Source organism: Stegostoma tigrinum, chromosome 16 (genome assembly GCF_030684315.1).
Source record: "Stegostoma tigrinum isolate sSteTig4 chromosome 16, sSteTig4.hap1, whole genome shotgun sequence".
NCBI lineage: Eukaryota > Metazoa > Chordata > Chondrichthyes > Orectolobiformes > Stegostomatidae > Stegostoma > Stegostoma tigrinum.
In genome coordinates this window covers 24,808,757-24,836,355 of record NC_081369.1, presented here as the reverse complement: position 1 = coordinate 24,836,355, position 27,599 = coordinate 24,808,757, and the positions used below count along the sequence as shown (strand labels likewise).

Below are 27,599 nucleotides of genomic sequence, written 5' to 3'. Positions count from 1 at the left end.
ACCCGAAGGCTGCAGGAACAGCAACTCATATTCCGCCTGGGAACCCTGCAGCCTAATGGTATCAACGTGGACTTCACCAGTTTCAAAATCTCCCCTTCCCCTACTGCATCCCTAAACCAGCCCAGTTCGTCCCCTCCCCCCACTGCACCACACAACCAGCCCAGCTCTTCTCCCCACCCCACCCACTGCATCCCAAAACCAGTCCAACCTGTCTCTGCCTCCCTAACCTGTTCTTCCTCTCACCCATCCCTTCCTCCCACACCAAGCCGCACCCCCTGCTACCTACTAACCTCATCCCACCTCCTTGACCTGTCCGTCTTCACTGGACTGACCTATCCCCTCCCTACCTCCCCACCTATACTCTCTCCACCTATCTTCTTTACTCTCCATCTTCGGTCCGCCTCCCCCTCTCTCCCTATTTATTCCAGTTCCCTCTCCCCATCCCCCTCTCTGAAGGGTCTAGGCCCGAAACGTCAGCCTTTGTGCTCCTGAGATGCTGCTTGGCCTGCTGTGTTCATCCAGTCTCACATTTTACTAGCTTTTAAGCCTTCTTGGCTATTCAACTTTCTAAAATGCGGAGAATGTAACATCAGATTGTGTAGTCTATCCTCAACATGTCTCTTAGAATAAAAGTTTCATTTCACCTAATCTATTCTTATATCCATTTATATCCTCTTTATAGAATAATAAATGTTAGTTTAGAGATGTTACGTTCAGCATTTTAAAAATTGAAGGATCATGTCTGTTATTCCAGAAGATCCTCGTCCATGAGGTAAAAAACAATTAGTTCGTAGAGCATGTCCGTGAATGGAGCTTATCAGCACAAAATGGAAAAGAATCTTATCAGGAATAATGGGAACTGCAGATGCTGGAGAATCCAACATAACAAAGTTGATGAACACAGCAGGCCAAGCAGCATCTCAAGGGCACAAAAGCTGACGATTCGGGCCTAGCTCTCTGCTTGAAGGGTCTAGGCCCGAAACATCATCTTTTGTGCTCCTGAGATGCTGCTTGGCCTGCTGTGTTCATCCAGCTTCACACTTTGTTATCTAAGAATCTTATCAGGACTTGATTTTCCCTATTTTGTGTGATGTGCTTCTTAGTGTGGAGAATTTTCAGCATTCATTTGTCACTGGTGTAAAAGTTGTTTTTTTGAGTTCATCTTGGCATTACCTTAGTTTTCCACAGCTTATTTACTGTTTTTCTCTCTGTAAAATATGTGTTACAAGAATATCATGAATTCATTCAAAGCTCATTCAATATAATCTAGGCATTCTATAAATTAGGTCTTCAGATATTTCCAGCTTAGCTCTCCTCATTTCAAATGGTTTTACTTTTGAAGTTTGCTTTAAACCTGGTTTAAGAAGAACAGCCTCCTTTCATCTAGTTCTATTGTCCAGTCATTGCTTATTGCCCTTTGAGTCTAGTATCGCAAGTAGATTCTTTCCTGTCTGTCATCACAACGATGCGCAATCACGTCAAGATATCTTGAGCTGCTTTAAGATCTTGGCCATGCTGAAGGAAGATGACGAATGTGCAGACTTGTCAACAACGAACATGGATACGTAGCCCCATTCTGGACAGAGTCAGATACAGTAGAGTATTGGACCTCATATATTGTGATATGGACATGTGTTGATAGTGTTATTTGTTGGCTGCAATGTAACTCAAATAAGCCTTAAAGACAATATCAGAGATGCATTTCCTCTTCAGGATCTTTTTTACAATATGACTACGGGCAAAGTGAAGTGGTTGAAAAGTCAAAAATCATTCAGAAATAAGAGACGGAGGGACAGATCACTCCACCTACTAAACAGAATGATGACCATCAACCCATGACCACCCTAGTGGAAAGTTTTAAAGCAGCATGCCTTGATACAGTAGAGGTCTTCTGTGATATCCTGTTGAGTATTTGAAATAAAGAGAAGATTCCATATAACTTTTGCAATCCCTTGTTTATTGTTCTTAAAAATAACATTAAAGGCAGCCCAGTAATGTATAGAGATTACAAAGGTATCTCACTTCTCGCCTTTGCAGGAAAGATTTTGTTTATGGGGTTTGGGCTCTGCAGGCTGGGTCAGCATTTATTACTCATCCTCTCTCGCCCTTGGGAAGGTGGTGGCGAGCTGCATTCTTGAACCAGTTGCTGCAGGCAAATCTGCTGTAAAGGAGTTGTAGGGAATGAGTTCCAGGATTTTGACCCAGTGATGGTGAAGGAATAGCAATATGTTCAAAGTCAGGATAATGAGTGGTTTGGTGGGGAGGTTGCAGGTGTTGATCTGCTGTCATCTCCTAGATGGCAGCGTTGTGGGTTTGGATGGTACTGTCGATTGACCAAGGAAACTTTGGTGAATTTCTAGTTTCTTTAGTTGGTAGACACTGCTGCTACTGCATGATGGAGTGAATGAAAGGAATGAATGTTGATAATGGTGAATAACATGACAGTCAAGCAGATTTTTATGGATAGTGTCAAGTCTGTTGAGAGTTGGAAGTGAACTCGACGAAGCATGTGGGGAGTTTCCATCCCATTCCTGACTTCTGGTTTGTCAATGGTGGACAGTTTTTGCAGTCAGGAGGTCAGTCATTCATTGCAGGATTTCTTGCCTTTGACCTGCTCTTGTAGCCACAATATTTATATGACTTGCATCACCCCAAATAGACTAATGATTGTAGCAGGAAAAAAAAAAGTCTTCCTGAGGGTCAGTGTGGTTTACCCACAAATTGTAGTAGTGTAGACATGATCCATGCAGTGAGACAAATCTAGGAAATTGCTTCAAATAGGCATGACCCTTTTATATCATTTTGTTTTTGGACCTTGCAAAGGCTTTTGACGTAGTCAAGAAGGTGATGTTCTGGACAATCCTGGAATGGAGTTGTTCCCTGGAAAAAAAAATTGTCAGGGTTGTACAACTGTTCCACCAATGAATTATGAGCTCAAGCTTTTTTTTAAAATGGCACATCATCAGCTCCATTTTGGACCTCCAACGGAGTGAAACAGAACCGGGTTTTGGCACAAGACCTCTTCATCCTGTTCTTTACTTTGTGCCTGGAAAAGCCTGGAGAAAATAGTAACAAAGCAATGAAAACTGCAAAAGTTTGCATTGATGAGTTTTGCTTTTTGTTTGTTCTGTGGAGAGAATTTTGCTGTTTTAAGTCCAGAGCTGGTTCTGTTTATTTACGTATAGAATTTGAGGCAGACCTGCTGATTTGTCAATCTGACACACATATGAAAGATGAAATGTTTGCTCTATCAAGTATAAGTGAAACAATTTTGGATCATGCTAAAGCACATTATGAACTGGAATGCTGGGACCTCAAAAATTTTTAGTTTGTATTTAGCTTGAATTGTTTATATTCTTGTGTTGTTTATAATGAAGTTCCTGGTCCATCTATTGACAGCACTGCACTCAAGTAGAAACATTGCATTTCTTAATGCCTTAGCCTTATTTCAGAGTTGATTATTGACTATCTGATTTGAATTTGGAACACTGATTCTTAGGATTTGTGTTTTTATTTTGAGAAGTTGCTTCCTAGTTTCAACACATGTTTTACTCACTGGCAAATAAGTCATGGATAGATAATATTTTCAGTTTTATTTCTTTATCTCAACCCTGCTGCTTCTCCTGCCCCCAAATATAAAGATGCTCTTAGATCTTGCAAGTATTGCATCTCTTGTAAAGAACTGCATTAGGCAGTCTACGGAGTCTTTCCAATTTCAGTCTTGCTCTAAGCCAAATCATTCCTCGAACAGGGAAAATTTGTCTTGATTATTGAATCAAGATAATAAAATGTAATACACAATATGACCATCAGACAGTCTTCAGGCATACTTCTGGTTGCTTTGTAGTATCTCAATCAGTTTTGCTCCTTAACACGTGAGGCTGCAACGAAAACTATCTTCTTGCTGTTTGAAATATGACCATTTCAGCTGCTATGCGCTATACCTTTTGGCAAACCAGCCACATACCTTATGTTCTCCTTTTTGTTATGGTATGTGTTAAATACCATGCAAAAAGTATGATGTGTTAGAAATAAAGAGAAGAAAAATTCAATACTGGAAATCAGAAACATGTACAATGATGCTGGTGATGGTCTTTGAGCCTGCCTGTATCTGGAAATAAGTTTTCAAACTAAGTGTTAATCTTTCATAGCTAAGTATTTATATCCAGAGTTTCAGCCTGTTCTTTGCGTTTACTCACTATGGGAAATGTGTGCATTCCCACCACTTCTGTTTTGATTTACAAATGACCTTGTTTACTAGATTTTTAATTCTACAAATGATGTTCATCAGTTGCACACAAGATCACCAATTTACTGCTGCAGATTTAGTGCACTATCTTCATTGTCTTAGTTGAATACTCTGCAGGGAACCTTTCATCTCAATATGCAAACTTATCATTTAAGTGGATTAAAAGGAATATATTTTACATTGACTTAATTGCCTGGTTTCACAGTCTTTGGATGAAATGGTAATTTCTGTGCAACTGATTTGGTATATTCCTAATAGGTTCCCTGGATTTGTTTCTGTATGGCCAAGTGGTCATATAGCCATCGTTTCACGTTGGTACTTGATCTCTTCACAAATCACTATAGTCCATTAAGACCTTGGGTACGAAGACTTGGATACGAAGATCCGGAGATGGCAGTTGACTAATGATATTCCATGTTTACTTTTATTGTAGCATCATCTGTGACTTAGATATACTTCCATGCTTTGTGCATGTTTACCTTTGTCAGTGTTGCTAAGTAAGTAATCTCTACGGTCTTACGCAGATTTGCTGGGATGCTGGCAGCGGGGAAAATGTTCTAATTTTAATTTGTCTTTTGCATTAGAGGTGGAAATGTCACCTGTGCTGTTGCAAGTACAATTCGAAGCCTACTAAAATTAATAGGTTTATTGACATGTCCTTGCATTAACTGGTGAATGTGTCTATATCCTGCACTATATTGTTTAGTGATCCACCTCAGTCTTGTGTACGCCATTTTTCTTCAGCTTTCCTTTATGAAGATAACGATTTATCAAAGGTACATTTTCTGGAAGGCTCACTTGGGCTGCAACTGTATTTGAGAAACTGGTCAGTTGCTGTCGACATGTTGTTCAACACTGCTAGCACTAAGTTTGATTTTTGTCCTCCTTTAATGTCAGCTTTCAAACTTAGCTACTAGTTAGTGGTCAGAAGAGGTAATCTGTATTTTGGTTTATCTACTTTTCCTGGTCCCGTTACTTTCAAATGCTAATATCTTTTTCTACAGTACAGGTAATAGTGATCATCTAGAATCATGTCCAGAAATCAGAATTAGTTGTAGTGCTTTCCCCTTGGCATTGTTTAATATCCAGGCGATTGTGAATGAGGTCTGCAGTCTCTGATCTTTGGTTACAAATAATTGAAGAATGTGCATAATCAAACAGTTCTTTTGTTTAATAAAACGATGTTCAGTGGGTTGACGCCAATATGATCAAACGACATGAAAGGTAACGTTATTAAGTACATTGATTAATCAATGTTCTCTTTATTTTTAAAGGACTTTCTGGGTGCTGCATGACAATGTCTGCATGAATTAAGTGGATTGAAAGTGACATGTAGTGGATTAAACATTGAACAGTTTAAAACATACAACGGCAACTGCAGAACAGCTGAAGTCAGCTTCCTGGAGCAAACTGTTGATTACTCTTGTGTAGTAGATGCAACAGGATGACTGATCCTATCATGGATTTTTTGGATGATGCCAACCTGTTTGGTGGAGGATTGGAAGGCTTGGCAGATGATGGCTTTTCGCAAGCAGGACCAGTTTCATTGGTTGATGAGCTAAACCTCAGTGCAGATTTTGAGCCTTTGCAAGTTGAGCCATTGCATCATGTATCAGAGACACAGACATCAGAAAAAATTAATTTTGAACAGCTACAGACATTTGATTCACTGAAACTTCATCCAGAGAACCAGTCTTTTAACTTGGTGGGCAGTGGTGCTGAGACTAGCGTCCTTTCTCCACATTCCCAGTTTCGTTGTTCACCAGATCATCAGCAAAATCAGACAAATGGGCTGTTCCCTTCTGCCCACAATGATAGTAGCGGCCAGTCATTCGTAGACGGTAGCCCAATGTGGGGCCACCAAAGCCCCATTTCAAATCAGAATGGATCACCATTCCATACCTTGCAAGCACATTCACAGTCCATCCAGCCAATGACCCCCTTCTTAACACATCATGATTTTGGTCTGCATCAGTCTAGCCCGCAGCAGCAGCAACAAACTGCATCAGTGCAGCCCCAACAGAATATGAATCATTTCACTACAAGTCAGAAAGTTCTAAATCAAGGCAATCAATTCATGGGTGCCCATGGTTCACCTTCATCTCATATGACTCCGTTGGGCCAACCAACCACAACTGTAAGTTCATCTACTCAACAACATTCTGCTTCAGTGCAGCAGTTTAACCAACCAACTACAACTCTATCCGTGAATCCAGTACATCCTGTTCGATTCACCACTAGTGCTAATCTCACCAGTGTACATCAGAATATGAACTTTTCAAACTCCTCACGAGAAATGACTCCTTGTTCCGTTAATAATTCAAATCAGTTTACTCCTCCATATTCCTACCCTAGTAACAACCTAGTTAATGGCAACAATTTGACATCTGCTACTATCCTTTCAACACATCAGGTAACCCAGGCTATGACTTGCTTCCCTGAGAGTGACACATTCACAGTGGCAGCAGGGACCAACCAGGAACCAGTTCAAGAAATGCTCAGTCCGACCAGTCCTGCTAAACAAAAGGTTCTCCAACCTATACATTCTGTAAACACTCAGGGAAACTACAGCCCTTCAAGTGTGCCCTCTGTTCAAACTGGTGTGCCAGTAACGAGCAGCCCTTCTTCTCGAGTGAGATTTGGTAACACAACAGCTCAGAGGAAACCAACTGACTTTTCAACTCTTCAGGGAAATCCACTTCCGCATTCTCAGACACATTCGTTGACCAGGATGAGAACAGATGATTGCCATCTGTCAGTGAAGTTTGGCAATTCGGGCCTTGGCCAAGGGAATTCATCCCCTATTTCAAGACCAGTGGCTTCACGGCAGTTACAGCAGCAGCCAAGCAAGCAACAAAAGATGGGTAACCAACAGCAAATACGCCAAGACCCAGCTACCATTAACCACACGCTATCTCAGCGTTGGCAGCCATCAATAACTAACCAGCATCGGCAGATGAAGGGATCCATGCAGTTGACTTTGCAACGGCAGGTTTGTACCCAAGTTCTTAAACAATTGCATCCCAATAATTCTGATAGTATGATTTAATTAGGCAATTCTGAATGTTTCCTTGAATTGAGCTACTTGTTTTTCATTTTTAAGTGTTATTTTTAGCTGTCTTTCTGTGCTAGAATTATAGCTGTGTCAAAAGAAAATTTCCAAGAACATTTAAATAAAAACAAATTAACTTTTGCTGAAGTAGATCATCTCATGGTGTACCCTGTTAACTAGATGAGTTCCTACACAATTAGGTAATAATTTTATTTCTGTCCATGATGTTTCTGGAATTGTGAACTGAAGGCAATGGGAGAAATAACTTATTTCCTTTACCGATCTGCTGAATTAATTTTGAAATGAACAGAAGTGCTGCAAAGAAGGGTGAATTGGATTGAGTGATTCTGATGTTAAATTAGATGCAGAATTAAATAGCTGGATAATGATAAAACAGACAATCTGAAAATTGTTTCAAAAAAAGAGACCAAGGAACAAAATAAAATGTCAATTATTTAATTTTGACATGTTCAAAATCTTATGTTCTGAAGGAATGAAACTCCATAGCTTCCTTAGTTTTCTTGCAAGAGTTTGATTTGCAGGGTCAATGGTGGTCATGTCATTAAAAGGATATTTTTGCTACGAATTACTTTGTGGTGAAATTAGTACGCAAATATAAACTTGCAGCAAGGCATAAGAATCTGGTAGTCGTGGGAAGATCTTTTTGTTGAGACGGTGGTCTGATTTGACGAGCAACTTTTAGCACTTTGGAATTCGTACAGTATTCCTTGGGTGCTACAACTTGCCAGTTGTTTTTGAGAATTTAAGCAGGTTGTGTTTAGATGCTGGTATTTTTCACCAAAGTTGGTCCATAAAGTTAGGTGATGACAGAAAACAATGCAAAACAGTGGGGAGACTGCATTTTAGTCTGAGTTTCTAACATTAAGGGAGCTGTTTGTTTTATGATTTTAAGTCAGACAGTAAGGATAATGAAAAGTGGTGCACCACAGTTGTGATAAAATAAATTTTCAAGTGGACATGGATAGGTTTGGTGAATGTGCCAAAATTAGGCAGAAGTATATTGAAGTGGATAAGTGAGAGTTTATCGATTTTGGTTGAAGAATAGAAAGTTGACTTATTACCAAAAGAGAGAAACTGTAGAATGCTTTGTTGCAGAAGGATCTGGGTATCCACATGCATGAATCACGAAAAAAAAACTAGTATGCAAGTAAAGCAAGTAATAAGGAAAGCAAATGGAATTTTGGCATTCATCGCAAAGGAAGAAAATATAAAAGTCAGCAAGTGTTGCTTCAGCTGTACAGTGCACTAGTAAGACAGCAATTAGAGTATTGCAGAGTGTTTTGGCTCCCTTGGTTGAGGAGGGATGTAGTTATATCAGACACTGTTCACTAGATTGATTCCAGAGATGAAAGATTTGTGTTTTGAAGAGAAATGGAGCAGTTTAGGCCTGTACTCTGAAGCGTAGAAGAAAAAGTGGGGATCTAATTAAGGTATAGAAGATACTAATGAGGACTGACAAAGTAGACATAGATAGGATGTTTCCTTGTGGGGCAATCTAGAATGAGAGTAATAAGGAGGCAATCGACAGATTTTTTAGTGAGAAGAGAGGCCTAGGCGTTCAGTTACATAGTTCTTTGAAAGTTGTGTCGCAGGTACAGGGTGCTAAAGGCGGCTTTCGGCACACTTCCCTTCATTGCTCAGCCCATTGAATATAGGAGTTGAGATGTTCTGTTGCGTAATAGGAAGTCACTGAGGCTTCTCTTGGAGTACTGTTACAGTTCTGGCTGTCCTGATATAGAAAGCATATTATTAATCTGGAGAGGGTGCAAAAAAGATTTACAAGTTTTTAAAAGGGATATGTGGGACAACTTTTTCACCAGGGTTGTTTGTATGTGAAATGAGCTTCCAGAGAAAGTGGTGGATGCAGATACAGTTGCAACATTTTAATTGACGTTTGGAAGAGCACGTGAACAGCAAGGTTTAGGGCAAATGGGCCAAATGTAGGCCAATGACACTAGTTTAGATTGGTAAACTTGATCATTGCGGATGAGCTGGTGTCTGTTCCTGTGCTGTACGACTTTATGACCAATTGAGTTGAAAGGTTATAACATAAGAACCAGGAGCAGGAGTTGACCATCTAGGCTTTCGAGCCTGCTGTGCCATTCAGTAAGATCATAGCTGATCTTTTCATGGCCTCAGTTCCACTTACCCACCTTCTCACTGTAACCCTTGCTTCCTTTATTGTTCAAAAGATTCCCAACTTAGCTTTAAAAACATGCGATGAGAAAGTCTTAACTGCTTCACTGGGCAAGGAATTCTAACTCTTTGGGTGAAGAGGCCTAAATATGGTCCACCTAATTTTGAAACTGTCCCTCTTGTTCTGCTTCTTACCCCCTCAGTGGGAACAGCCTCCCTGCTTCTATCTTGTCTATTCCCTTCATAAGTTTCTATAAGTTTTTAAATCATCTAAATTCCAATGGCAGTAATCCCAGTCTATTCGTATTGTCCTCACCAGCTAGCCCTGTTAATTCTGGAATCAACCTAGTGAATCTCCCCCACATCCCCTCCAGTGCCAATACGCCCTTTCTCAAGTAAAGAGACCAAAACTGCATGCAGTACTCTAGGTGTGGTCCCACTACCCCTTGTACTAAAACATAACTTACCTGCTTTTAAGCTCAATCCCTGTAGCAATGAAGAACAAAATTCCATTTGCCTCCTTAATTACCTGCTGTACCTGCAAACCAACCTTCTGCAATTCATGACAAGGACACATTGTAACACAGCAGTATGCTACAATTTTTTACTGTTCAGGTAATAGTCCTTTAACTGTTACTTCTACCAAAATGGATGACTTCACATTTACCAACATCGAATTCCATCTGCCAGAACTTCACCCACTCACTGAAACTATCTACATCCCTCTGCAAACTTTGACACTTCTGAACACTATACTGTACCACTTAATGTCATCTGCAAACTTTGACACGCTAAGCATGGTCTCCAACTCCAAAACAGCTATGTAAATTATAAACATTTGCGGTCCCAGTACTGATCCCTGAGGCACACCACTGGTCACTGTTTGCCAGCCAGAAAAACACTCCTTTATCCCCACTTTTTGCTTCCTGTTCATTAACCAATCCTTGATCCATGCCAATACATTGCCTGTAACGCCATGCACCTTTACCTTATGCAGCAGTCTTTTGTGCACCACCTTGTCGAATGCCTTTCGGAAATCCAGATACACCACATCTACTGGATCCCCATTGTCCATTGCACTCATAATGTCCTCCTAGAATTGCAGAAAATTAGTCAAGTGTGACCTGCCTTTCATGAACCCATGCTACGTCTGCCCACCAGAGCAATTTCTATCTCGATGTTTGCTATTTCTTCCTTGATAGATTCGAGCATTTTCCCCAAGGCAGAAGTTAAACTAACCAGTCTATAATTCTCCATCTTTTGTCTGCTTCCTTTTTTGGGAAACAGCCAATGTGATGCCACTGTTCAATCTGCTGGAGCTACCCCCCAGTCCAGCAAATTTTGGAAAATTGCCATAAGTGCATTTGCTATATCTGTGGGCAAGAAAGTGGAGTTGAGATCAGCGTTTGTATTGAATGGTAGAATAGGCTTGACAGGCTGAATTGTTTGCTCTTGCTCCTAGTTCTTAAGCTTTTCTGTACAGTTGATAAATTTTCCAGTTTTAAATGAACACTTAAATTTAGCTTTCTGATTGTTTGTTTATATAACAGAATTATTTGTAATTAAGGCATTGAGAATCAGACATTAAATGAACAATTGTGTAACCCACTTGATTAAAAGGTGGGATAACAAGGTGTAGTGCTGGATGAACACAGCAGGGCAGGCAACTTCAGAGAAGCAGGAAAGCTGACGTTTCAGGTCTAGACCTTTCTTAAGAAATGATTTCTGAAGAAGGGCCCAGACCTAAAACATCAGCTTTCCTGCTCCTCTGGTGCTGCTTGGCCTGCTGTGTTCATCCAGCTCTACACCTTGTTATCTGAGATTCTCCAGCATCGGCAGTTCCTCCTATCTCTGATTAAAAGGTGCCTTGCTATTTGAATTGTAGTAATTGTAATAAAATTGAAATTTAACAACTGCTTTTAAGGATTTGTTCACCTTATCAAGGTTATTAATTGCTTTCCAATACTTAGGAAATTTTATGTCAAAAAACCAGTTGTATTGATAAATCTGTACCGAGCAAAGTTGAGATGTTCAGGCTGCCAGTATTGTTGTGAAGTATTTTAGCTGTCGAACCTTTATTACTTTTGACTAATTGTAGTAGCCCTCTATTTGTGGTATGTTGCTATCATTGTGTTGCTTGCTTTCATGTAATTTGCTCACCAGCATGTGGTTGATAGGTTGGTGTGCAATATGACGTTACTTGAAAACCAAGTTGGAATTGTTAAAGTTTGAACAAAGGGGCTGACAGAGCTTGGGATTAGATTTGCAACTAAAATAAGACCGGTTAAACTAGATGAAGTATATATAACTTGAGCATCCTTATGAAAATAAATTTGATTGTTCTTGGCGAGTTTGAGTCTGACGTGATATACAATGATGAGCAAACCAATATTTGTAAATTAATTTGTAACTTTGATATTGAATATTATGTCCAAGCTTCTTGGTATATATGTTGGGGACTGCAACATGTGCAATTTTCTGTCATTTGCATTTAGTCAATTCGCATTATTGAAACACATGTTATAGCAGAAATACCTGTATAAACATTCTGTGCCAAGCAAACGTCCATCCACTCTATCCCAGCCATAAGTTTTCATCTCAATCTCTTGATAACTGCTTCTTCTCTCCTATGATTTTATTCTATTTCAATTCCAATATCCCTGAGTTATCATTTTTAACAATTTGTTTATCACAGATCTATCTCAGTCAATAACTTACAAGTGAATTCACTTCAAGTCTAGTAAAATAGTGAATGGCATTTTTACAATGTTTTGGTTGCTTGTTGAGAGAAATCTCCTGAAGTACATTTACTTTCTTTATGTCATACACACTCCTTTCTTTAAAATTCATTTTTGGCTGGACTGAGCTGTCTCACATTCAGGACAATGTCATTTGCTAACCAATGATTAGGACAATAAACTTTACAGATAACAAATGGAAACATATCTTATCAAGTTTGGAATTCCAACAGTATACTGATTTAAACTGTGTAAGAAATCACTGCGTTTTAGTTTTCAAAATATAATATTGTGATCATTTTTGGGGAACAATGGAAATTTGCAACTTGCAACTGCCCAGTAACATTTTTAATAGAAATTCTTTAGTTAAATATCAAATTATGCTGAAATAAGATTGATTTCTGCAACCCAACTGATAATGGCATTTTAAAACATGCAAAAGTAGCCTGTTACATTTTAAATGGGGGGGTGTATTAAAGTTGAGCAGATGTATTTTGGAAAGGTAAAATTGGCTGAAATTGATAGAGTGCAGCACTTGCTGCAAAAAGTGAGCATGCTTTTTTTTTCATTTTAATTCATTGATGACGCTGCTAACCTGACATTTTTTGCTCAGCTCTAATAGCTCTAGAAGGTGGCGCTGACCTACCTTGAATCTTTGTATTCATTGGAGTGCAGATACACCACAATCCTGTCAGGCGGGAAGTTCCAGCATATTGATCTTGTTACAGTGAGGCTGTGAGCCAGAATGGTGTTTGTTCTTTAAGGGGAACTTCCAGATAGTGGTGCTGGCTTATCTTTGTCCTTCTAGGTGGTAGAGGTAATTGGTTTGGTAGCTGCTGTTTTAGGACGCTGGGGTGAGTTGCTACAGTACATTTTGTAGATGGTACATGCATCGGTGGTGAAGGGAATGAATATTGAATATGTTTTGAGTGGGGTACCTATTAATCAATCACTTTTGGACTGGCTTTGTGGAGACCATTAGACAGGAGTGGAAGTAAGGCCATTTGGCCCATCAAGTCCACTCTGTCAGTTAAATCATGGCTGATGGGTATTTCAATTCCACTTACCCGCACTCTCCCCATAGCCCTTAATTTCTTGATCTCGCAAGGAATTATCAATCTCTGCCTTGAAGACATTTAACGTCCCGGCCTCCACTGCACTCCGTGGCAATGAATTCCACAGGCCCACCACTGGCTGAAGAAATGTCTCCTCATTTCCGTTCTAAATTGACCCCCTCTAAGTCTAAAGCTGTGCCCATAGGTCCTAGTCTCCCCGCCTAACGGAAAGAACCTCCCAGCGTCCACCCTTTCTGAGCCATGCATTATCTTGTATGTTTCTATTAGATCTCCCCTCAACCTTCTAACCTCTAATGACTACAATCCCAGGATCCTCAGCCGTTCATCGTATTTTAGGCCTACCACTCCAGGGATCATCCGTGTGAATCTCCACTGGACATGCTGCAGCACCAGTATGTCCTTCCTGAGGTGTGGGGCCCAAAATTGGACACAGTATTCTAACTGGGGCCTAACTAGATCTTTATAAAGTCTCAGAAGTACATCGCTGCTTTTATATTCCAACCTTCTTGAGATAAGTGACGACATTACATTTGTTTTCTTAATCACAGACTCAACCTGCAAGTTAATCTTTAGAGAATCCTGGACTAGCACTCCCAGATCCCTTTGTACTTCTGCTTTATGAATTTTCTCACCGTTTAGAAAACAGTCCATGCTTGTATTCCTTTTTCCAAAGTGCAAGACCTTGCGTTTGCTCACGTTGAATTTCATCAGCCATTTCCTGGACCACTCTCCTAAACAGTGTAAATCTTTCTGCAGCCTCCCCACCTCCTCAGTACTACCTGCCTGTCCACCTATCTTTGTATCAACGGCAAGCTACGCCAGAATGCCCCCAGTCCCTTCATCCAGATCACTAATATATAAAGTGAACAGCTGCGGCCCCAACACTGAACCCTGCGGGACACCACTTGTCACTGGTTGCTATTCCGAAAAAGAGCCTTTTATCCCAGCTCTCTGCCTTCTGTCAGACAGCCAATCCTCAATCCAAGCTAGTAGCTCACCTCAAGCACCATGGGCCCTCACCTTACTCCACAGCCTCCCCTGAGGCACCTTATCAAAGGCCTTTTGGAAGTCTAGATAGATAACATCCACTGGGTTTCCCTGGTCTAACCTACTTGTTACCTCTTCAAAGAATTCTAACATTTGTCAGGCATGACCTCCCCTTACTAAATCCATGCTGACTTGTTCTAAACTGACCCTGCACTTCCAAGATTTTAGAAATCTCCGCCTTAACGATGGATTCTAGAATTTTACCAACAACCAAGGTTCGGCTAATCGGCCTATAATATTCCACGTTTTGTCTTGATCCTTTCTTAAATAAGGGGATTACAATAGTGATTTTCCAATCATTTGGGACTTTCCAAGACTCCACTGACTTTTGAAAGATCACAACCAACGCCTCTGCTATTTCCTCAGCCACCTCCCTCAGAACCCGAGGATGTAGCCCATTGGGGCCAGGAGATTTATCAATTTTTAGACTTGTAGCTTTTCTAGCACTCTCTTTTGTATGCCTACCATACTCAACTCTGCCCCCTGACTCTCCTTTATTGTTGGGATACTACTCACGTCTTCCACAGTGAAGACTGACGCAAAGTACTTATTAAGTTCTTCAGCTATTTCCTTATCTCCCATCACTAGCCTTCCAGCATCAATTTGTAGCGGCCCAATGTCTACTTTTGCCTCTTGTTTGTTTCTTATGTATTGAAAGAAACTTTTACTATCATTTCTAATATTACTGGCTAGCCTACCTTCATATTCGATCCTCTCCTTCCTTATTTTTCTCTTTGTTATCCTCTGTTTGTTTTTGTAGCCTTCCAAATCTTCTGATTTCCCAGTGTTCTTGGCCGCTTTATAGGCTGTCTCTGACAGGAGGTAATTACTTGGTGCAGAATTCCTAGCCTCTGACCTACTGTTATAGCCAAGCTTTTAAGTGGCTTTTCCAGTTCACTTCCTAGTCAGTGGTAACTCCCAGGATGATGATAATGTGGGATTCAGCGATGATTTTACTCTTGAACGTTCAAGAGCAGCATTTAGATTCTCGTTTATTTAAGATGGTCTTTGCCTGTTACACAAGTCTGAAGTCGTCAGGCTTGAGCGTGATACCCTCAGCTGTCAAATAATCCCCCTCTTGTCAATGTGTTTGCCTGATGGGGGAGCAGTGACAAATAGTTTGCTCAGTGATTTTGTGTTGAAATAAAGATAGATTGGAAACTTGGTTGGAGAAGTTGCATGCCCATGACACATTGGCTTGGCTTTTGCTTCTTGAAATTTAAAATTTTATTTAAAAAAGTCACAATTTTGCTACGTTACTTTTAATGCAAGCACTTGGCGCTGGACTTGCATTTTGCCAGTAAGACTCGATTAACCTTGGCCAATGGTCATTGTTGTTTATCAAGCAAATTCTGTGTTTGCCCAGAAATAACTAATGTTAATGGAACAAATTTGAAGCCTGATAAGTTCATAAGTTTATTTATCACAAAGAATCCTAGATTTTAATGGTGATTATACCCTGTACTGATCGTGGTTTCTATAACAGAATTCTGTTGCACAAACCACTATATTGGAATCACTTGAAGTGCTAAATGGGATGTTTTAATTTCAATGTATTTAAATATTGAAGCAATTTAACAAAGTTGGATTTTACCTAAAATCTCATATCTCATGGACTGTAGCATGTTTTCTTTTGCAGATCTGTGATTCTGCTACTTGGATAAAGGGGTTAGTTTTACTTGGAATTTTCTTTTGCAGATCTGTGATTCTGCTACTTGGATAAAGGGGTTAGTTTTACTTGGAATTTAGGGGGCAAATACATTTCCTGTGATTTGACCAAGACAGCCATCACTTGAGAACATTTTCCCACAGATTGATGTTTGGCTTCATGCAAAGGATGTGTATTATCGATTATGTTTTTGGATCTGGATTTTATTTCTTCACTGAATCCCTCAGTGTCACACATTAATCCTTTGTAAGTGCACCTGTCTAGCAATGCCAGGCTGTTGCTGATGTTGTCCAATAATCAGCCACCAAAATGTGCAGGAGCGATCTGTTATAATTTACCTCCCCAAGCCCCTGAAATTTATTTCTGCACCACAGAGGCATGGCTAAATATTGACCATGTTAGCGCTCAAGTTGATACATGTGTATGCTACACAATAGTATTCTCAATTTTTGAGTGGTAAATTATGTTAAAATAAGGAATAAGTGGCACATAAACAGTAATAACCAGCTCCGCAACTCTCCTTTTTAGGGTTCTGCCAGAAATATCCAATAGAAATCTGATTAGAGCCTTAGTCCAAACCCAGATATAATGAGATATAACTGCCCTTGGCAGCAGCTATGTGTCCATAATGACAATCAAGTCACGATCATGTATTTCTAGTTGAGCTATCAACTCTTCGATCTTGTTACGAATATTGTGCAGATTTAAGCTGAGAGCTTTAAGCTGAGACTTTCTTCTACCATTATTACCTGTTCTAGTTCGAGTTTCTGCTGCGCTCATCTGCTACTAGTCATACATTCTGCCGTGCTTTGATCTGGGGGGTGGTTAGAGAAGTTGAGGTGAAGGAAATAGTGAGTTGAATAGATGAAGCCCAGGGCGCAAGAGAAAAAGCAAAACAGACACAGGGATTGCTGATGGTAAGCTGGAGAGGAGCTAAATGCTGAATGGGTACTCACAGGAAGTGTGAATCTTTCAAAATTAGTTGACTGTGCTGGGAGCTGTGCATCCAGAAACAGATCTGGAGGTATGGGTGGGTGGTGAACATGAGGGAGGGCGTTCGTATTCACTCTGAAATTGTTAAACTCAACCTTGAGTCCTAAAAGCTGTAAGGTATCAAGGCAGAAGATGAGATGTTGCTACTGCTTCTTTCATTGACCTTCCCTGGAGCAGCGCAGCAGGCTTGAGACAGAACTGTTGGCATGGGAACATGATGGTATGTTGACTTGGCAGGCAACTTGAAGCTTGGGGTCATGTTTACGGACAGAACAGTGTGTTCAGCAAAGCGGTCAACCTGTCTACATTTTATCTCCCTAGAGTAGAGGCAACCACATTGTGAGCAGCACATACAGTGCACTTGATTGAATAAAGTGCAGGTAAGTAAGCCTGGGGCCTTGGATAGCGAGGAGGAAGCAGACAAGCGTTGCACCTTCTGTGATTGCATGGGAAGGGGTTGTGGCAGCTGTTGGGAGTGGAGGACATGAGTAGGATGCCAACAATTAGGGAGAGCCAGATGATCCCTGGAATGGTAGGTTTAACGTATGATGACTGGCTAAGGATCCTGGGATTGTACTCATTGGAGTTTAGAAGGTTGAGGGGAGATCTAATAGAAACTTACAAGATAATGTATGGTTTGGAAGGGGTGGACACTAGGAAGTTGCTTTCATTAGGCGGGGAGACTAGGACCCGTGGGCACAGCCTTAAAATTGGAGGACGTAAATGTAAAACTGAAATGAGAGGACATTTCTTCAGCCAGAGTGTGGTGGGCTTGTGGAATTCATTGCCACGGAGTGCAGTGGAGGCCGGGACGTTGGATGCCTTCAAGGCAGAGATCGACAAATTCTTGATCTCAGAAGGAATCAAGGGTTACGGGGAGAGTGCAGGGAAGTGGAGTTGAAATGCCCATCAGCCATGATTTAAATGGCGGAGTGGACTTGATGGGCCGAATGGCCTCACTTCCACTCCTATGTCTTATGGTCCTATGGTCTATCATATATTTTTAAAAACTTACTGTAACAAACCACGGAAGATAATTGAATAAATGCTATTTTATCCTCATAGGCAATTTGTATCATAAAAGGAACAGCCTCTTTCTATACTTATTGCATGTTTCATAAACAATCTGTAGTTGCTTCCAGCTTCCATTGGGTTTCCGTATCTTCTTTTCTCTAACTAGTGACTTTTGAACGACAGTCTCTAGGCATTTAGTTTTTAGGCTGTTTCTTAAGAACATGAATTACTGTTCCAGTTCTTTTATCCTTAATCCATGCAAAATGAATCTCCCAGAATCTTTAGACTGTAGCAGGAAGCATTACTTCAACTAAAGAGCATCTCTGTCCATATATAGCTATGTCAACTTCTTCCTGTTGATTGTAGCCAGCAGTTCTGTCCCTGTGATATTGATTTTTGGGAATCTCAAAAAGTGACTTCCTTTGCCCTGTTTCCCATGGCAATGTGGAATAATTTTTGTTCTGAATTTTTGTTCTGGTGTAAGTTTAGCTGTTCTATACCCAACTGTCTTTCATCTTAGCATTGACTAAACAGTTCCATACCATAGCATTCACAATCTTTATTCTTCAACCTGTTGCTGGGACTTGGGGTAGGTTCTGGAGTCTCCCATTGTGATCTCAGATACTTCGGCCTTTGTCTCCAAGTATAAAAACCTTGCACCACCTACCCAGTAAGATATCTTAACTATAAAATCTCCCATTTTACTTCCTGACAGACCTCACATTCTTGTTTGACGAAAGAATTTAACCACAACTATTAATTGCAATTTTATTAAACTGTAGAGTATTAAATTATGCAACCACCCAAATTCAGGAGGTAAATTAAGTCAAAACTGGAAGTTTTTCATACATGTAAAATATTCCCACTTTATTCAAAATTTATTCCATTAGTAAAGTTCTCTATGCCAGACAAAATTTGTTTAATATCACTGGATATTCAGTATGATCATATCTTTGATTTGCTTGCAACTATACATAGGACTCTAGTTATTGGCTAGCTATACAGTACCAATATAGTTTTCCTGTTTTTATGTTCTGTGTCTTAAATTTATGTACCTGTCCTACTTTCTAGGATATGTGCCCACAGACCTCAGTGCACCTCTGTTTCTCTAGCCGACACACATGAGTACAGTAAATACCTGCTGTTCACAGAAATATATTCCCCAAAAATCTCTCTCTCTGTTTTGCAAATGTTGATCACGGAAGACTCGACATGCTCTTTACACTACGAAGTAAAATTTCTCTTAAGCTATAGATAAGTGAAGTCTGGGCACACAATGGATGGGAAGGTATGCTCTAAGTGTAATGAGGAGAAGCAAATTCACAAAAAGCAGACATACAGTTGGCAGGACTTTTATTATAGCCATATTTAATTTTTGAGACTGTAAAAGAGGGAATAATTTGTTTGTGCATTGTGTGCAAAATACTTCCTGCCTTTTGATCCTGCTTCATCTAGAATCTGTTATTGTTCATTCCAGAAATTGGGAGAATTTGCTTTCTGAAGAGTTGCCAATTATCTTGAATGTCTTAGTTTTTTCTCATGTCTTTTGTACTTTTTATAAAGTTTGTATGATTCTTTGTTTCAAAAATATCTTTTCATTATGTTCATTGGGTTAATGCACAGGGTCTCATTGTTAACTGTCATGTGTGGGTTTAATTGCAGTGCAGTCACTGACAAGCTGGTGTGTGTTTTGAGATTTTTGGCCTGGAATCATCTCCTCTCCAATTCACCACTTTGTGAAATGCATCAGTGCAAAGAGTGGTAATTTTGACAACCAGCCCACCACCGAGAAACCAATTCCTGACTGCGTGGATAGCAAAAGTTTAACGGGTGCCTAAATCTACAGATGCTGCTTGTTTGTTTAAAATGTAGAGTAACTGCAGCTACATCAGGATGTTCAAGAATAAGAAGAAAGATTCCTACTGCTATAAGCTTCAGAACACTATCCAATCAAAGTGCTTTTTTGAAAGAAACAGGCTTCTCAGCATCAATGAAACTCGGAAATTGTGGGACGTAACATTTTTTACATTCACTCGTGAGTTATGTTAGATTGGCCAGGACTTATTACCCATCCTAATTTACTGCTGGAAGATGGTCTTAAACTGCTGCCTTGAACGGCTGCAGTTCATGTGCTGTACAGCATATCAGATTCTTTTAATCCTAATCTCAGAATATAGGATCACTTCCTTCACTCATGATTTATTTTAAACTTCTACATTGTGCTGGTGATGGACTCATTGTTAATGAAGAGAGAAGTAGTATTGTCTCAATTATTCTTTACCAACCCAGGATCACGTGGGTGATAAAAGTTCAGTCTGTAGTGTTGGGTTACCAAATTTATTATCTGTTTCTTTTCCAGAGTCTCAAGTGTTGAAACTGGTATTATCTATATCAGGAGCAATGTATTAATGTAAGAATATGGCAACTTTACTAAGATCTTTAATAAGGTGGAAGCCAAATATGAGAATCTGTTTCAAAGACAATATAACAACGTGGGCTAGGTTTTACTACCTCGGTTTATGTAACAAGTAAACAATTAGTTACAGACTGTCAGTTGAATTCTGGACTTGCCTTTTTGTGTATATATTAGCAGATGGGACTGGTGACCAGGAAACTCTAGTTTTCTTTTACTACAGTGCTGATGTGATGGGCCAACATGCCTGCTGCAATTAAACTTTAAGGAAAGATGTCTTACTTTGTTGAAATAATGTGCAAGGTCATATTTACTCTTGCTGACTTGGGAAATTGCCCTGGAAGTATTTTCTCAGGATAGTAGGGTGGAGAGTTGTTTACTGTTCCTTCTGTACAGCAGTTTCTTTTGGCTACTTGTGGGGACTGGACTAAAATGTTTTGATTTTGCAAATATCTCTGTATGAGATCATGTGAAGGTGCACCCATCCATGTCATGGCACAAATTCAATATTAATTGACTCAACCAATTTAGGATTTTAAAGCTGGAATATTCTGTTTCAGACAGCTCCTTAGTTTGACAACATTACCATCTATCACCAACGCCTGATTGGGAAGGTAAATTAGAAGCTAGAAACTGTCCATTTCAAGCCCACCGACTCCCACAGCTACCTAGAATATACCTCCTCCCACCCTCCTGCAAAAATTCCATCCCCTATTCCCAAATCCTTTGCCTCTGCCGCATCTGCTCCCAGGATGAGTCATTCCACTCACGCACATCCCAGATGTCCACGTTCTTCAAGGAGCCCCGCAGTGGTCGAGATCGCCCTTGACCGCGTCTCCCGCATTTCCTGCAACACATCTCTCACACCCCCGCAATAACCGCCCTAAGGGGATCCCCCTCGTCCTCACATACCACCCCACCAACCTCCGGATACAACGCATCGTCCTCCGACACTTCCGCCATCTACAATCTGACCCCACCACCCAAGACATTTTTCCATCCCCACCCTTGTCTGCCTTCCAGAGAGACCACTCTCTCCGTGACTCCCTTGTCTGCTCCACGCTCCCCTCCAACCCCAACACACCTGGCACCTTCCCCTGCCACCGCAGGAAGTGCTACACTTTTCCCCACACCACCTCCCTCACCCCCATCCCAGACCTCAAGATGACTTTCCATTATTATGCAGATGTTCACCTGCACATCTGCCAATGTGGTATACTGTATCCACTGTACCCGGTGTGGCCTTCTCTACATTGGGGCAACCAAGCGGAGGCTTGCGGACAGCTTTGCAGAACACCGCCGCTCGGTTCGCAATAAACAACTGCACCTCCCAGTCGCGAACCATTTTAACTCCCCCCTCCCATTCCTTAGACGACATGTCCATCATGGGCCTCCTGCAGTGCCACAATGATGCCACCCGAAGGTTGCAGGAACAGCAACTCGTATTCCGCTTGGGAACCCTGCAGCCCAATGGTATCAATGTGGACTTCACATGCTTCAAAATCTTCCCTTCTCCCACTGTGTCCCAAAACTAGCCCAGCTTGTCCCCACCTCCCTAACCTGTTCTCCCTCTCACCTGTCCTCTCCTCCCACCTCAAGCCACACCTCCATTTCCTACCTACTAACCTCATCCCGCCTCCTTGACCTGTCCGCCCTCCCTACCTCCCCACCAATACTCTCCTCTCCACCTATCTTCTTTTGTCTCCATCTTCAGTCCGCCTCCCCCTCTCTCCCTATTTATTTCAGAACCCTGTCCCCATCCCCCTCTGATGAAGGGCCTAGGCCCGAAACGTCAGTTTTTTTGCTCCTGAGATGCTACTTGGCCTGCCGTGTTCATCCAGCTTCACGTTTTGTTATCTTAGAAACATACCTGGCCCAGTTCAAAAAATGTCTGTTTACATTTGATCATGTGTGATACATAAAGTGAATTGCTGCAGACATCTGATTTTGTGGGAGAACTATTCCTTTGGCTCAACCCAGAGAATGAGCTGTAATGGTTTTTTATTTTAAATATGGTCTCTGCCTTTTGATGGTGCAAAATTAGCTTGGTCCTTTCAGTTGTGTCTTGTATCACGTCGTTGTTCATAAAATCAGTATGCTGATGGGGGAAGAGTTTTTTGCAAAACCCTTAGAAGAGACTTTTTTTAATCCAGTATGCAATTACCACAATATGAGCAATAAGGCAAAATGAAGCTGAAGTTAAAACTGGAACCATATTAAAACTTTATGTTCATTGATTGGCAGAGAATAATCCTGCATCAGTTCAGTTTAATCGTGCATCCAAACCACCCTTTAATGAGGTGGGCAGGACATACAATCTCAGACTCATTTTTGTTTATGCTACTAATTTGATATGAGGTTTTGGTATATTGAATATAATGCCTGCTCTGTTGCATTCTAACACGAGCAATATAATTTTAATATTGTATATGATCCCGTTCTAAATAGCGTAATTTTTAAAGCAGATAGTTGTTCCGGTGTAGCGTGGGATGTGTACTGTGACTTTAGAGTGATGGTTGTTGGCATGTAGCCAGGATTGAAATAAAAGTAGCACCCAATCTTGTCTGTCCCTATATTCTAGAAGCATCTGTTCCACATTGGTGAAGCGGACATCTGGTTGCAGCTTTCTTGCAATCATTCATTTGCTGCACATCAAAACTGTTATTCCACATACAAAAATGTTCATCTTATTTTGAGAGGCTAAAATTATATCTATCGGCCACATACATGTTTGCCTTGCTAAAAACAAAGTTTCGCAGTGATTTGTGAGAACCAATTTTATTAAATTGCTATCCGGTTAAATGCTGAAAATTATTCTTTGGGAACATGCATTTGTACCTTTTTTAAGACCAATGTGAATTATGTTTTAAGGAAGAACTTTGGTAATGTTACTATGAAAGAAAAGTCTTATTCAGCACTTTTTTGAGTTTTTCTTATTTTCCTTTCCATTCTTCACTGAAGATATGGCTTCACACTGATCGGCAGCACATCTTGTTTTTATATGACTTAATACTCTGTGTGACTGCTTTTGAAAAAGTTGTAATCAAAATAGACTATCACATTTTTAATGCTACGGTCATACTTGTGATACTGTTTTAAAGCTGGTTTTTGTTTTTAGCGGAGAGCTGTCTGAATTGTTAATTTTCAGCCTTGCCCCACCCCACTCAGACAAAGAAGAATTCTGCTTATCAGTGTTTGAATCATTCTGATATTTTCAAGAGTAAAAAGTCAAATATATTGTTGTCTTGTAACAAGCATTAAAAAGACCATTATTCACTTGTTTCTTTTTAAACTTTAAAATTAAGTATAAAGACACAATTTTGGACTAGTTATTTTGTGCTGTTTGAAACTCACTTGTTCGAAACAACCTGTGCGGTGATTTGATGTCTCTGAAATTCCAGCAATCCTGACTTAGATGAATAAGAGAATAAACCATTTATAAGCCATTTTCCACCATTCAGTGAGATTGTAACTAATCTGCAATATTACTCTGTGTACCTACCTTTACCTAAAGTGTCTTAATGCTTTTGGTCAACAGGAATCTGTCAATAACCAATTTTAAACAGAACATCAACTTAAAAGCATCTGGATTACACTGTGTCAAGCTGGCTGAACACAGCAGGCTAAGTTGCATCAGAGGAGCAGGAAAGCTGACGTTTTGGATCTGGACCCTTCATCAAAAATCATTTCTAAAGAAGGGTCCAGACTCGAAACATCAGCTTTCCTGCTCATCTGATGCTACTTGGCCTGCTGTGTTCATCCAGCTCTGCACCTTGTTATCTGAGATTCTCCAGCATCGGCAGTTCCTACTATCTGTGCTATTTGCAGGAGATTTTTCCAAACTTCTCCCACTGTTTGAATGTAGAAGTGGTTGCCTAATTTTCCTCCTGAAGGGCCTGATTGTTCTAATTTAACCTAGCCTTGGTTTCCCCAATGAACAGAACTAGTTTCTGTTTCTCTATCTTGTGCCTTCCTTTAAATATCTTGATAGCTGTGATCTATTATTTGAGCACCTAGATTCTAGGGAATAGAAACCTAGTTTAAATAGCCTTGTCCTGAAACTTACCCCCAACAATCAGATATCATAATGCTGCCTCCTATGTAACCTTACGTGAGATGCCAGAACTGCTTCTCATTCGCCAGGTTATAATTCATTCAACTTTGCTAACCTGGCTCACATTGTGTCATAGGCTAGTTGGTCAATAAAGGTGAATACTATCTCCAATATCACCACACAGCTGGCAAGAATGAAGTTCTGCCTTCTGAAAAATATACTCAGCAGAACATGTGGAATTTGTAATAACTGGCTACTGCCGTTGGTATCTACTCCTGTGGGACTAAGGTATTTGACACTTTGAAAGAGAAAACTGCTGAAGAGAATGATACTCCTAGTCAACCTTTCCAAATATGTTTAGAATAGAATTCATAGAATCCCTAGTGTGGAAATAGGCCATTCAACGCATCAAGTCCATCCTGCCCTTCCGAAGAGCGTTCTATCCACACCCACTCCCTTACTCTATCCCTGTATCCCTTTCCCAAGAGTAACCCACTTAGCCTGGACACTATGGGCAATTTTAGCGTGGTCAATCCACCTAATCTGCACACCTTCGGACTGTGGGAGGAAACTGGAGCACCTAGAGGTAAACCAGGCAGAGAGGTGGAGAATGTGCAAACTGCCAGTCTCATTCCTAGAATCCTTAGTGTAGAAACAGGCCATTTGGCCCAATAAGGCCATTCCAGACTCTCACCCACCCCCACCCTATAACACTGCATTTTCCTTGGCTATTCCAGCTAACGTACACATCCCTGGGCACTTTGGGCAATTTACCATGGCCAGTCAACCTAACCTGCACATCTTTGGTTTGTGGGAGGAAACCGGAGCAGACACGGCCACAATGTGCAAACTCCATACAGACAGTTGCCCAAGGTTGGAATCAAACCTGGGTTCCGTGAGGCAACAGTGCTAATTACTGTACCACCCTAGTTGGTACGTTACCTGAAGTTCTGAGGAAGGGTCAACGGATGTAAAACATTAACTCTGATTTTTTTTTCTTTAGACAGATGCTGCTAAATCTGCTGAGCTTTTCCAGCAACTTCTGTTTTGTTCCTGATTTACAGCATCCACCAGTTCTATCTGTTTTATTACTTGAAGAAACAGTTTTACCTGTGAATTCCCCATTTTCTTTATTTCTAATTTTAGTGGTGTTTAGTTAGTTGAAGGAACTGAGACTGCCAGCTGGAGTTATCAAAGGAAAATCTTGTACACTAGCTCGATGCTGATTGTAGAGTAATGTAAGAATTACAATTCCTTGGGGCATCCACATAAGCTACTGCCCGTATGGCTCAGAGCAGTCTTTCCTCCGTTTATTCCCTGGTTAGGTAACCCATTTGTCATCTGTGTGTGAAGGAAATAATTTCCAATCCATCCCTGTAGTTGAGGCGTTTGACTTGAGCCAGTGCGAATTCACCTGTTTTAGTCATTTCTGCACTGTTCGTTTGATGTCACACTACCCTGGATAAGCTGGATGTGAGTTTGCTCACTGAGCTGCAAGGTTAGTTTTTCGTCGCCATTCTAGGTAACATCATCAGTGAGCCTCCGATGAAGCGCTGGTGTTATGTCCTGCTTTCTATTTATTTGTTTAGGTTTCCTTGGGTTGGTGGTGTCATTTCCTGCATTGGTGATGTCGTTTCCTGTTCTTTTTCTGAGAGGATGGTAGATTGGCTCCACATCAATGTGTTTGTTGATGGAGTTCCGGTTGGAATGCCATGCTTCTTGGAATTCTCGTGCGTGTCTCTGTTTTGGCTTGTCCTAGGATGGATGTGTTGTCCCAATCAAAGTGGTGTCCTTCTTCATCTGTATGTAAGGATACTAGTGATAGTGGGTCATGTCGTTTTGTGGCTAGTTGATGTTCATGTATCCTGGTGGCTAGCTTTCTGCCTGTTTGTCCAATGTAGTGTTTGTCACAGTTCTTGCAAGGTATTTTGTAGATGACGTTCGTTTTGCTTGTTGTCTGTATAGGGTCTTTTAAGTTCATTAGCTGCTGTTTTAGTGTGTTGGTGGGTTTGTGGCCTACCCTGATGCCAGGAGGTCCGAGTAGTCTGGCAGTCATTTCAGAAATGTCTTTGATGTAGGGGAGAGTGGTTATGGTTTCTGGGCCCGTTTTGTCTGTTTGTTTGGGTTTGTCGCTGAGAAACCCTGGATAATCCTTTACCAACATACCAGTTTAATTTTGCATTAATTTATTTCTCCAATAAAAATTAATAAAATCGTAAATTCTGGAAACTACTTATCTTTTATTTTGAGAGTGAACTCTTGGGGGTAGAGTTCTTTTTGCCATGTCATGAATCCTGCAATGTTTAAAGAATGTCTTGATAAGTAAGATGTCTGTTTTGTATTTGGAAATGGTGGAATGCAGTGAAATCCTAACTGAGAACTTTGTTCCTTCACAAGCTGTTTCACCACTTGAGAGTTGGTAAACATAAATGAACTGAGATTTGAGCCTTTGGCTTTCGTTCATTTCCTTGACGGAGTAGTAATAGCTGATCTGTACAAGGGGAAACAATGGCAAAATCAGCTTACCCTGGACTTAGTACATTATACAGAGGAATAACTACATGTCATGAGGCCACAAATGCTCTCTTTAAACGGCGTCAGAAAGGTGTATACAAGCAGTCAATATTCTGTTATGGCTTAAGTGACATTGCTGAAGTTGCTTTTGTTATTGTCAAATTTCTGTTTTCATGTCAGGAATAAAGATTCTGCCACAACACAAATATTTTGCAACAAATCTGTACCAGTGCCAGCAGTAGAGCTTTTCAGTATCAAACATTTTATGTCACTTCTCCTTTATTGAAGCTTCTGATGCTTGCCTGGAACTTTGTCTTCATTTGACATTTAGGCACAGAAGGAGCTTTTACAATGTTACTTGTCCTTTTTTTTGATCTGTAATTTGCTGTCTGGCCTACACAATATGTGCTAAGTATAAAGAATAGAACATAATGGAGGCAATGCTTTGCTCTACAGGTCATTGTTGCATAATGGAACTGGTACTGGAAAAAGTTTGAATTTCTGACTTGAAGTTTTTTTAAACCAGTAATGTAACTTTGTTTACAATATTATACAGTTTACTAGGCTGAATCTGGTATCTGAGACGTTCTATGTAATAGAATCTGAGTGGCATTTATTGCTTT

At 40.5% G+C, this 27,599-nt stretch overlaps 1 protein-coding gene across 4 annotated transcripts in view; it reads left to right on the top strand.

The window, feature by feature from the left end:
• Positions 1–27,599, top strand: part of chd9 (chromodomain helicase DNA binding protein 9) — a 247,877-nt gene that overhangs the window by 45,661 nt on the left and 174,617 nt on the right. For all 4 annotated transcript variants that reach the window (XM_048546753.2, XM_048546752.2, XM_048546749.2 and 1 more), the window contains one exon: positions 5,524–7,241. In XM_048546753.2, the coding sequence (XP_048402710.1) occupies positions 5,694–7,241 (1,548 nt within the window). In that variant the 5' untranslated portion in view covers positions 5,524–5,693. The remainder of the gene's footprint in view (positions 1–5,523; positions 7,242–27,599) is intronic.